This window comes from Oncorhynchus mykiss, chromosome 17 (genome assembly GCF_013265735.2).
Source record: "Oncorhynchus mykiss isolate Arlee chromosome 17, USDA_OmykA_1.1, whole genome shotgun sequence".
NCBI classification, from domain to species: Eukaryota; Metazoa; Chordata; class Actinopteri; order Salmoniformes; family Salmonidae; genus Oncorhynchus; species Oncorhynchus mykiss.
Window position 1 is genome coordinate 77,696,726 of NC_048581.1, and position 13,252 is coordinate 77,709,977.

The 13,252-nt window shown below is 41.5% G+C and overlaps 1 protein-coding gene across 3 annotated transcripts in view; it reads left to right on the top strand.

Annotated features, from left to right (window-relative positions):
- The window catches only part of LOC110494608 (contactin-4), a 218,696-nt gene that overhangs the window by 144,199 nt on the left and 61,245 nt on the right, over positions 1 to 13,252 (top strand). For all 3 annotated transcript variants that reach the window (XM_021569831.2, XM_021569833.2, XM_021569832.2), the window contains exons 9-10: positions 7,225 to 7,364; positions 12,655 to 12,784. In XM_021569831.2, the coding sequence (XP_021425506.2) occupies positions 7,225 to 7,364; positions 12,655 to 12,784 (270 nt within the window). The remainder of the gene's footprint in view (positions 1 to 7,224; positions 7,365 to 12,654; positions 12,785 to 13,252) is intronic.

Sequence of the window (13,252 nt, forward strand, 5' to 3'; positions counted from 1 at the left end):
TGGACTTAAAGGGGCAATCTGTAGGTGCTACATCTATTTTGAGATTTATAAATTATATGTCTCCAGATCTCAACCCCATAGAAAATCTTTGGAGGGAGTTGAAAGTCCATGTTGCCCAGCAACAGCCCCAAAACATCACTGCTCTAGAGGAGATCTGCATGGAGGAATGGGCCAAAATTCCAGCAACAGTGTGTGAAAACCTTGTGAAGACTTACAGAAAACATTTGACCTCTGTCATTGCCAACAAAGGGTATATAACAAAGTATTGAGATAAACTTTTGTTATTGACCAAATACTTATTTTCCACCATAATTTGCAAATAAATTCATTAAAAATCCTACAATGTGATTTTCTGGATTTTTGTTCTCATTTTGTCTGTCATAGGTTAAGTGTACCTATGATGAACATTACAGGCCTCTCTCATCTTTTTAAGTGGGAGAACTTGCACAATTGGTGGCTGACTAAATACTTTTTTGCCCCACTGTACAGTACCAATCAAAAGTTTGGGCACACCTACTCATCCAAGGGTTTTTCTTTATTTTTCTACATTGTAGAATAATTGTGAAGACATCAAAACTATGAAATAGCACATAAGGAATAATGTAGTAAGCAAAAAAAGTGTTAAATAAATCAAAATATATTTTATAGTTGACAGCTTTGCACACTCTTGGTAAAGCATGCCATTCCATGAGCACAGCATTTATTTTTAAACTCGAATCAATGAGCCCAATCAGTCCTCCATGACAACAAAATCATAAACAACAGAGTAGGGCTGGCTAATAAGTTCTTAGTTCTGGGGTCATGCTCAGGTAAAACAAATTGGCTAATCTATACTTCCATATTTCCAAGTCCTATTCTTGAAGATCAAGGGGTATAACATTTATTGGAATGACTGGAATTCTGATAGACTGTTTTTTTAATGTAAATACATAATTTAATCGTATTATTATACAGTGGGGAGAACAAGTATTTGATACACTGCCGATTTTGCAAGTTTTCCTACTTACAAAGCATGTAGAGGTCTGTCATTTTTATCATAGGTACACTTCAAATGTGAGAGGCGGAATCTAAAACAAAAATTCAGAAAATCACATTGTATGATTTTTAAGTAATTAATTTGCTTTTTATTGCATGACATAAGTATTTGATCAACTACCAACCAGAAAGAGTTCCGGCTCTCAGAGACCTGTTAGTTTTTCTTTAAGAAACCCTCCTGTTCTCCACTCATTACCTGTATTAACTGCACCTGTTTGAACTCGTTACATGTATAAAAGACACCTGTCCACACACTCAATCATACAGACTCCAACCTCTCCACAATGGCCAAGATCAGAGAGCTGTGTAAGGACATCAGGGATAAAATTGTAGACCTGTACAAGGACAATAGGCAAGCAGCTTGGTAAGAAGGCAACAACTTTTGGCACAATTATTAGAAAATGGAAGAAGTTCAAGATGACAGTCAATCACACTCGGTCTGGGGCTCCATGCAAGATCTCACCTCGTGGGGCATTAATGATCATGAGGAAGGTGAGGGATCAGCCCAGAACTACACGACAGGACCTGGTCAATGACCTGAAGAGAGCTGGGACCACAGTCTCAAAGAAAACCATTAGTAACACACTACGCAGTCATGGATTAAAATCCTGCAGCGCACGCAAGGTCCCCCTGCTCAAGCCAGCGAATGTCCAGGCCCGTCTGAAGTTTGCCAATTACCATCTGGATGATCCAGAGGAGGAATGGGAGAAGGTCATGTGGTCTGATGAGACAAAAATAGAGCTTTTTGGTCTAAACTCCACTCGCCGTGTTTGAAGGAAGAAGAAGGATGAGTACAACCCCAAGAACACCATCCCAACCGTGAAGCATGGAGGTGGAAACATCATTCTTTGGGGATGCTTTTCTGCAAAGGGGACAGGACGACTGCACCGTATTGAGGGGAGGATGGATGGGGCCATGTATCTCGAGATCTTAGCCAACTAACCTCCTTCCCTCAGTAAGATCATTGAAGATGGGTTGTGGCTGGGTCTTCCAGCATGACAACGACCCGAAACACACAGCCAGGTCAACTAAGGAGTGGCTCCGTAAGAAGCATCTCAAGGTCCTGGAGTGGCCTACCCAGTGTCCAGACCTGAACCCAATAGAAAATCTTTGGAGGGAGCTGAAAGTCCTTATTGCCCAGCAACAGCACCGAAACCTGAAGGATCTGGAGAAGGTCTGTTTGGAAGAGTGGGCCAAAATCCATGCTGCAGTGTGTGCAAACCTGGTCAAGAACTACAGGAAACATATGATCTCTGTAATTGAAAACAAAGGTTTCTGTACCAAATATTAAGTTCTGCTTTTCTGATGTATCAAATACTTATGTCATGCAATAAAATGCAAATGAATTACTTAAAAATCATACAATGTGATTTTGGGATTTTTGCTTTGCGGACAGTGAGACGGGGCAATAGACAAGGATGCCCTCTATCGGGGCAGTTATATATACTAGCCTGTAAGCCTTTTTTGGGCCTGCTACGCAGGAGACTGCAGGGAGTGTGCTGGACAGGCATGGGTGTGGTGACAGGCATGGCATTGTCAGTGTATGCAGATTACATTTCTGTGATGGTCAGGGATGGGCAAGATATGCAGGCATTAATAGACCAGTCTGGGGCAAAACTGGGGCAAAGCTCTGTCGTAGTGTTGGGGAATAATCAGAATTGGTTGGTAACATAGGTAAGATGTTTTATATTCATCATATGTTTGTAAGTTACTTCTCATCAGAATGTTATTTTTGTATAATACTGTGGTGGGGTTGCAGTATCTGTTCTATGTCAAGACTAAGTTGTTTGGTCCGCAGAGAGGGGAGAGGTCAAGGTGTCATCATGTGTAAACATATCTTTTGCTCCACTGTGTCTGTGTACCAGTCACTCTCCTCTCCGTGAGCTTGTCCAGGATTGGTTGTATTTAGAATTGGTTGTATCTAAATGACAATTTGATATATATCATAGGGTGGGGGTAATGTCTTGGTACCATTTTGTACCAAGGACGAAATAAGAGCTTTGTTTAGGAGACCAAACTGAACGATAATTTTTAAGCCAACTCTGTCTGGCTAGGGGATACTCCTCTCTGAAGTAAAGTATTTTCTTTGTGTAAGTTCCTAAGACCTGTGGTTTGTCATGTCGTCTGGGGGGGGGGTGGATCTTTGCTATTAAAGGATCTCAGTTGCAATGTAGAGGGGGCTCTCAGAGAATTAATTGATAGACACTGAATTGATCTGAGAGTCACAGGGTTGTGATAGAGCTCATAGAGTTGTGATAGAGCCCCCCCCCCCCCCCCTCGCAAGCTGGTGGACTTTTTCTGGCCGGTCCATCACTGGCTGAGGGCGGCAGTGTTGTACATTACCGTCCACGAAGGAGGACAGGGCCTGGTGGAACTGGAGAGCAGGGTGGCTGCATTCCTACTAAAGGCGGCACAGGGACTGCTGTACCACACTAATTTTGGCTTGAGGGAACCAGCATGCGCACTGCTGAGAAGAGCTGGCGGATTAGGGTTGGACCGGAAGCTGTTCCTCATGAGGCTGGAGAGGTTGAGTACAGCAGTTCTCTCTGATTTTTACTCTGAGGGCCTGGCAGCTGCTAAGGCCCACATGAGAAGGGGGTTTGGAGCCTGGGCTGTGGGTGTGGATGTGGGAGGAGCCTATCCTCCACAACCCAGCCATCCCTTTGAAATGGGTTCAGTCGGCCACCCTGCAGAGGCAAATGATGGCAGCGGGCTTACTAAGGCTGGGTGACCTGTGACTGATGGGAGAGGAGGGGTGGAAAACTCCGGAAGTCCTGGCACAACAAACAGGAATAACGTATCTTAGGCTGTTGGAGAGATTCCTGGAGGAGGTCCAGGAGGCACTGTCTGAGCCGGTAAGGGGGATGTTTGAGCAGCCAAAGGGGGAGGGGCCACCAATGTTTCCGCCACTGCATGTGATGGCAGAGACTGGGGACTGGCAAAGGGGTCTGGAGGACTTGTTAGATTTTAACACTCCGAGTCTGGGGGAGTTTGGGGGGGGGGGGAGGGTAAAGCCCTCTACAACCTCTGCATTAAGGTGAGGAACATTAGGAGCCTAACAGGAGTGAAGGAACATCAGTGGCAGGGGGTATGTGGGAAGGAGAGTATGGTGGGTTTTAGATGGAGGGGGCTCTACAAACCCCCAGCACCATAGAGGTCAGGGGAGGGTTCTACATGGAGCCCTGGCCACTAACAGCTGGTTGGCACAGGTTGAACCGGGAGTCGGGCAGGGGAGTCCTTTCTGTGTTATGAGAGAAACTGTGATTCATGTGTTTTCTGTGTGCGCCAGGTTAATGCCATTAATGTCTCTGTTGGAATGTCTGTGTCTGTGTGAGAGGTTGGGGGTAGTTTTTACTGTTGGGATGTTTATAATGGGGTACAGGTATTCAAATAAGGAAAAGGCCAAATGTTTGTTGTTGAATTTTCTGTTTGCTCAGGCAAAGTTGGCTATTTGGATAACAAGGAGGAACATGGTCAAAGGTGGGGGGATAACAGACCCTTTACTATTATTTAATGGGATGGTCTCTGCGCTTTAGGGTCGAATTTGAGTTCTATAAAATTATAAGGAGATATGATGTGTTGGGGGTGCTGTCTGTATAGCTGGGATATACGGTTGTAGAAGTGGTGATTTTTGTGGGGGTTATTGTGATGTGTGGTGTGGTTTTGTATCGTGTGGAAGAGGGAAAAGTGAGTATGGTACACATGTATGCAGTACAGGATATATTTTGGTGTTTTATTTTAAGGGGGGGTGAGGTTTTAATGAAATGAGAATGTTTCATTAAAGAAAGACAAAAAGTAAAAAGTGTCCCTCTCCATCTCTCTGCCTCTCTGCCATGTGATACACATCTGTAATCTTGTTGTTAAGTCTGCTTGAATTAAGCTTTTGAGACATTTGTCAGCAGTGTGTCAGAATCAGGAAATGGAAAAATGTATCTTGTGTACATCAGTACAACCTGCAGCCACAAAGCTGTGAAAGCCTCAGCTTTCTGCCTAGAAAAGAGATGAAGGCATTATTTGAGAGTTTCTTAGCAGTTATATGCTAATGCTTTAATTGGGTTCTTCTGGGTCTTGCACATCTTGTGTTTTTACAAGGTAAATGATAATAATTATTTCATGTTAGTCAAAGCTACATTTAAATGCATCTCTATTGTCTTACTCTTGATTGGAGAGATAATTTTGACATGTCGATATTTGCCAGGTATAATGATTATGAGTATTAAATCAAAACACAGGGACTAATGATCATGGATCATTTGCATTCTAAAAGGTTGCCTACTCTGGAGATTAATACAACTAAATATGCATATGCCACTGCTGTTTATTTCATACTTTCCTACAATAAGTAGTATCTCAAGATACTGCACATAAAAAACTTTGTCCTAAGTCCTTTTCTCTGATTCCCCTTTTGCCTATCCCCAATCTCCCTCTTTGCTTTAGCCGGTTGATTTGAAATGTTTGGGCTGATTGTGTGCACACCGGGCCTGATGCAGCCAGGGATGGGCTGCCTGTTTTCATTTTGTGATCTTTGACTGAGAGTCGATACGTTCACAGTGGGTGAGGGATGGAGTGAGCGGCCCTGACAAGGCTAAAAAACAACAACAACAACAATGGGGTCGTGGGGGGTGGAGAGGTTGGAGCATGGCCACGAGGATCCTCTGTTAGATTGCACTGGCATGGATGTGATGCTAAATGACTGGTGATAATGGAGTCTCAAAGTACCCCTCTCTCTCTTTCTGCTATCTCACACTGGCTACCCTCTTAATACCCAGCCACACACAGAGACCCACAGACAATTATTTTTCCTCTTTCTTCCTATTTCTCCCACTCTCTTTTTCTTTCTCTCTCTCTATTTTTGCTCTCACACACATGCATCACATCAAATACTCACAGAAGGGATAGGGATACATTTGCAATTACTATTGGATTCCTCACTGTGTAATCTTGAAATTGTTGAAAGCAAGCTGAGCTGAAGCAGGAACACAATTAGAGTTGGATTTGTATGTACTATTACAGATAAATCACCTCACAGGTCAGTCGGGCAGTGTGGCATTATTTAGGTTCTGTGTAATGGAAACGTATGGTGTGACAATGACCTGGTGTGATAGAGGATTATAGCGTCATCCACAACATGGATAGTTATGAGGATAGTAAATCTGGAGGTTTATATTCCTCATTTTGCCCCTCACTAATTTGTTAACCAGTCATGAGTTACTTGGAAGTTAGAGTAGGAATCAATGCAGCTCCTGTATAATTGCACCATCATTTACTTCAATGGTTTTGGTAGAGGCATTTTATGGCACTGTACTGTACACTCTTATAAAAAAGGGTTCCAAAAGGATTTTGTGGCTGTCCCCATAGGATAACCCTTTTTGGTTCCAGGTAAAAACCCTTTTTGATTCAAAGTAGAGCTCTTTTGGGTCTCTGTTGAAAGGGTACCTCATGGAACACAAAAGGTTTCTTCAGAGGGTTCACCTATGGGGACAGCCAAGGAGCCCTTTTTTGTTCTAGATGCCACCTTTTTTTCCACCCATGGACACACTAATACGTCTGGCTTGTATTAATAAACCTAACACTTGGATAGTCATGTACCATTTACCCCATCTGCTGTATTTTTAGGTTGTACTTCTGTTTAAGCATAAGGTCAATGCAATGCAAATTGAGCTTATGCTTGGACGTAAGTAGAGGAACCTAAAAATACAGCAGATGGAGTGAATGGTGCATTACTATCCAAGTGTTAAGTTCATTATACAGATGTAGGATCTCATTTGATCACTGTTGTAGGAGAACTTTCCTGCATAGCAGGAAATTTATAATGTGTTGTGTATTTGAGGTTTAAAAAGGCTTCTGTAATTTGTAATTTCCACTTTGAAATTTCAGACTTGAAAAATGTATCAAGACCTACAAAAATGTCTATAATTAATATCCACATAATAATTCAGAATTCCAGTTGCTTCAGGATTATTTTCCTGCTGTAGAAAACTGGCTCAAATTAAGATCCTACATCTGTATGTGCTACTGAAATAGATAACGCAAATGTATCTTAGTATAGGATCAGTATAATTATATATATTATATAATTTCAAAATCCTGTACATTATTTTAGAAATATAAGGAGTATAGTCTACCTGTAAGATATATTAGCTGTGTGAGTATGTTCTAATTCACCACAATGTTTTTTTGACCATGCAGCCCCTCCACATCTGATAGAGAAACCTGAGGATGTGCAGAAGCCCATTGACGACTCTCTGGTGTGGGAATGCAAGGCCACCGGGAAGCCCAAGCCCTCCTATAGGTGGATGAAGAACGGAGAGAACCTGGAGTCACTGGAGGTGAGACCTATATGGAGTGAAGTGTACAGTATAGATGCATTAAAGAGGTCAATGGAATACAGACAGTGGGGGATAGAAGAAGGATGCTGGATTGGTGCACATTCAACCAATCTGCTCTAACAACGTGGATATTCGTCAAATCCGTCATGATTGAAATATTGTAACAGGCCCACAATATGGTTGCTAAAATCCAATGCATAACATTTAGAATTTGTCCCTTTTCAGGTATAGAAGAAGTGACTGCTAAATGCTAACATTCGTTTGAATATGCTGGTAGTATAGCTAGCATAAAGAAAGTCATTTTGAACTGTAATGCAGTGTGTAGGTGACGATGACATGAACATGTATTGGAGTTGACATCTATACAAGCATTATGCTCCGATTTTTACCTCAACATAGTGTGAAGTAAACATTGAAACAATAGCGTAAATGTAGGCACATTTTTTTTGCTGGGGGGCAATGAGGAGATTCGGGGTGTTTCCCCCACGGCATCTTTCCCCCACATGTTTCCATGGCATTTCCATTGTTTTTATCGAGTTTGATTTATCTCTTTACCTAATGTATAGATGCTCAGAATTTGTGCTGATTCAGGCAGATGCAACGTTAGTGTGTTCAGATAGAAAGGCATCATGCACAACAGACACCATTCTCATTTCAATGCAGATAGTTTTATGAACTTAAATTACTGTTATAAACCTTGCAAAAGCAGTGTGCACCCACTTGGCTTGTTCAGCCTGCTTTCCTAGTATATGGGTCCATGGTTTACTTCGTTGTAAAAATGAAGAGATCTAAACACAATTTGGCTAGATATCACCTTTATTCCTTTAGTGCATGGCTTTAAACTGTTCAGTTCCCCAGAACAACACTTATCTAACAGGATTTTGATTATCCTGAAAGTGTCTGCTTGGCTCTGGTTTGTTAAGTGTCTACTATTTTATGCTGGTCTTAGAGCGTCGTAATCTTCTAGTAAAATCTCTCTTCTCAGAGTGAAGTCATTACTCCTGTACCACCAATGGAGAAAAAGGAGAAGAGCCCCTTATAAACACACTGACTTTTGTGCATCCTAGATCGACTGTAGGTAGCCAGTTATTTAAGCAATAAGGCATGAGAACCCGGGGATTATTGTGTGATAGCTCCCGACTAAGGGCGGTTCTTTCTTAGGCCCAAGGAGGTTCAATTGCATTATTGCTTTTATATATATATTTTTTATTTTTTATATTAACAACATGTTTTCATTAAAAACATTATTTTAATGAGTCAATTTGTTTTATTTCATCTTTCCACCAGATGATATAGTCAGAGCAAAAGTCAGTTGTTAGTGCTGAGGTTCTGAAAACGCTAACAAAACAGGCTAGTTGTTAATTCTATTCTCATGTTTTGACCTAGTCGTTCATTCTTTTCATTCCCATGTAAACAAGTTATTGGCATGTAGCTACCTAGCAGAGGTTCAATGATGACGAGAGACAAGAACTTCAATAAATAATTATTTAATAAATAATGTGTAAATAGGCAACAACCAACTGATTGTTCAGTTAATACTATAGCTATTGAGGATAGCTAAGCTAACATTACTTCTCCTTTGCTAGCTAGCCAACTAAAGCTGTCACACAATTACATTAAGCAGCTGAAATGACAGCAAACTATGTGCATTTTTGTTTGTTTTACCTTTGTTTTTATAGCCAATTCTTTGGATATATCCATTATAATGATCCTGATAAATGAATTTGCCTGGATCAGAGAAGCTGTCAGTATCGCCACGTTCAAATGCATGGCACAGTGGGGATCGCAAAAAAAAGATTGGATAGGCACACAGCTTATATTAACCCTCACTCTAACAAACCAAACGCAGGCTAGTAGCTTGGGGAAACATGTCTAGACGTTTTTTTCCAGGGGAGATTAAGTTTATACAATAAATTGACTGGCTGGTCTGTTTGACAGTGGATGCACATTGATACATCTAATTGAACTGTTCATGGGCATGTAAGGGACATTTTTATGTTTGTGCTTTTCTTATAACTGATTTCTGTCTTCTATTCATGTGCTGTTCTATAAACCAATTTCTGTGCTCATGGAGGTGGTTGACTGAACAAATCCTCCTCTTATCAGTAATTACAATTTGGCAATACGCCCATCCAAACCATGTTTTGAGAACAAATGAAAGATATCTCAGTTTCAAGGTCTCAGCTTAGAGAGGAGAAGCCTCGTGAGGTGTTGGTCTGTCACATTATGAAGCAGTATTGGTTGGTCACATGAATGAAACAAAACGGTAATGATTAATTAATTATGCTAAATCATGCAAATATAACTTGTTTGTGTACAGCCGTATATAAGACAACTGCTGGGTCAGCCCAAGCAGAGCTTCTGATTGACATGTGTACTATGGTGCATTGAGTTGGTTGGAACCTATCCAGCTCGCTGACAAGTAAACAATGATTTATTTAAACTTTGAGTGTCCCTGTGTAAGAATTTCCACGACAGGCATTGTGATGGTACGACTCCCTGCTATCAACCAATCAGCATCCAGGATCCAAACAACCCATTTTATAAAAACACATTGACTATTGTGCATCCTATACCTACTGTACTATAGCCACGTGCCTCTCTCAGATTACCCATAATGAACACAATAATGAGAGCTGAACACCTACAGTAGATACTGTACAGTGTAGACTGCAACTACAAGGTTATTTGTTCAGCTCATAAAAGTGCAGGGTCAGAGTGAAGTATCTATTACGGCTTCGTGGAAATATGATTCAATATACCTGAATGGGAGCACGACAGGTCCCCTGTGCTACAGTACGTGGCCAGGATATTTGCTGGAGATTGATGGTGAGCACTCAGGCACAGCTTGGACGAAAAAATAAACAGACTTTATGTAAATTTTCTTCATTATGCAAAATGGTCACAAACAAAACAGAGGGTATCGATCATTCCGTCGATGTTATATATGCAGGAGAAATGTGAGACGCAGGCCTGTTTTATTGTTACCAGAGGCAGTGCTCCAAACAGCAGCAGCAGGCTCTGTCTCTCTCCTTTGCCCATAAAGCCCGATTAGGGTTGCCTTCAGCTGTGCATAATTAACAATCTGTCTAGTCATTGCATCACATTTTATTAAAAACCTTTACAAGGTCTACTGAAATGGTTTGCATTGTTCTATCGCTTGGTGAAAGAAAGGATTAGATCAAATTTACCCCCATCTGTTTGAGGGATTATTTTACTCAGAGTTGTTTTTTATTTCCATACACTTTTAGAAAAAAGGGTTTAGAATGGGGTTCTTCGGCTGTCCCCATAGGAGAACCCTTTTGTGTACAATGTTCAACCCTCTGTAGAAAGGGTTCGACATGGAACCCTAAAGGATTCTATCTGGAACCAAAGTGGTTCAACCTGCAACTAAAAAGGGTTCTTCAAAGGGTTCTCATATGGGGATGGCCGAAGAACACTTTAAGGTTCTAGATAGCACCTTTTTTTCTAAAGAGTGTAACATATAATTCTAACACTTCTAGTTCAACTGGACAGATTTGGGGACCATCTGTATCTGATGCCTCTGAGTTTATCTGAAGCCTCTGAGTGTATCTGTTATAAAAGGTGAGACACATCGATGTGTTCATTCTCATGGACTAGGATTTCCTTAATATGGACATAAATGGGAGGATTAGTAATGCACTTGGATAATTAGATTAATCAAGCAGAAGTGTTACATTGTTTTAAATGTCACCAGCAACCAGTGAAGCTTCATCAATCTGATAACTAAAGGTCATTCATGGAGGGAGGGCAGGAAAGGGGAAGATATACCATTTGGTGTGATTCATTACAGTAAATCAATATCGACCTTTTCTGCTTGTTCTGCTCATTTGGACATAGGAGCTGACTGCAATGGCTTAAGATATTACCTTAATTTTTGCAAATAACTTCACAAGTTTTGTCCGGCGCTAAAGTGCATGGGTACACAGTAGACTATGAATAGTTATGATAGATACTTTCAATAATGTTAATGCATTTCTCATACCTGCCGAGAGGGACGATAATCAAAAACAAGAAAATCAAGGTATCTCAAAAACAACCATTACATGAATTTGTTTGTGACATTAATCGAAACAAGTGGCTTGTTGTTTATACTGTCCTATATAAAATGAAGAAACCTGGTTGCGTTGGCAATAACATTGCCAATCACTTCCATTCAGCATACGGCATGCAGATGGTCCCCCAAGGTCCCGGCATGGAAAACTGCTGATGTAAGAGGAACGTCATGCTTAATTAATAGCAGCCCGTAAACAGAGTGATTTCTACGCACTGACTGATATACGCCACCACCATTCTGCCGCTCTTGCCAGCAGGCACATTTACCATGGTTCATCCGACTAGCTATGAGCCACTGAGCATTATGGAAATTCAGAACGCAACCTGCTCAAACACGGGCTTAGCTACTGATGTTTCAATGAGGACAGCTCCTCTTTTCATATGACAGTACCTTAATCCCGTCAGACTGCCTGGAGTCACGGCTGTGCCAAACCTAAGCTGAGCCGAGTCGACACCCCTATGGAAATGTGCTCTAATGACATTAAGGGTGAGCCTCTGGAAAACAGGGGAGATGAAGGGCAGAAGGCAGAACTCTGTAGAAATGTCACAAAGTGCTCTGCCAAAATTCCTTCCCTAAAAACTGTTGTCGGTTTAATGCCATTCTGGTAATAAAGATATATATTTGTACTTAAGTTCATGAATGTAAACCTACCTTGAAGATAAAGTAGCTAAGTGTCTGGGTTTGAGTGCATTAAGCCCATCTGGGCTAATAAGCCTGTCTATTTTGATGGGCTAGTCACAACAGAAGTATATCTTCACCACGGGGGCAGGAATCTACTATTCAACGGTGGCCCAGTACAGTGTGTGATCTGAAGTGTACATAACAGCATACAGTACTTAGTATGTATAGGGAATACCTATCAGGAAACCAATTTTCACAATACTGTATAACTCTGATGTTAAGATATTCCTATTCCTCACATCCAGTCCTTGTGCTGAAGGGGAAACTGGCCCTGTGGTGAAGCCAGTGATATACATTGGGAATGGTTTTATATCACTCTCATAAACATGCAGATTGATTAGGGTCATTTTCTGGTAGCCTGCCTCCTTCCACCCTGCCCTTTCCCTCCATTAGTGATGAAAACCTAGATTCATTGCCACGTCCGTCACTACCACACTATAATTCACTGGCACATTGGCTGCATGCTTTTATGCAAATTAGCAATCGGAATAAGGTATATCAAAGGACATGTCTCTGTCTCTCTGTTCGTAGGAGCGCATACAAGTTGCCAATGGAGCGTTGTCAATCAGCCGGCTGACGCTGTCCGACATTGGAATGTATCAATGTGTGGCTGGAAACAAACATGGGGAGGTATACTCCAATGCAGAGCTCAGAGTCATTGGTAAGGCAATACAAGGCTGGATGTGTGTTGGTGTGCCTGCCTGCCTGACTAAATATATTTTATGCACACTCTTAGAAAAAAGTGATCCAAAGGGGTTCTTCGGCTGTCTCCATAGGAGAACCCTTTTTGGTTCCAGGTTGAACCCTTTTTGGTTCCAAGGGTTCAAGAAAGGGTTCTACCTGGCAACCAAAAAGGGTTCTTCAAAGGGTTCTCCTGTGGGGACATATGAAGGTAGCACCTTTTTTTCCTAAGAGTGTAGTACAGTATGCGCGTTTGTTTGTGGTGTGCATGTTTTAGTGTTATTTGCGACATTTGTTTTCCGTTCCCTACCACTGTAGTGTGACCTCCAGCATCTCTGTGATTTTCCCCTAATTAAAAACCATAAATTACAGGAAGAATGCACTGGAGTGCTATTGATGTATGACCATGCCACTGTGCTCCCCAGTCCCACCCATCTGCCCTGTCAGT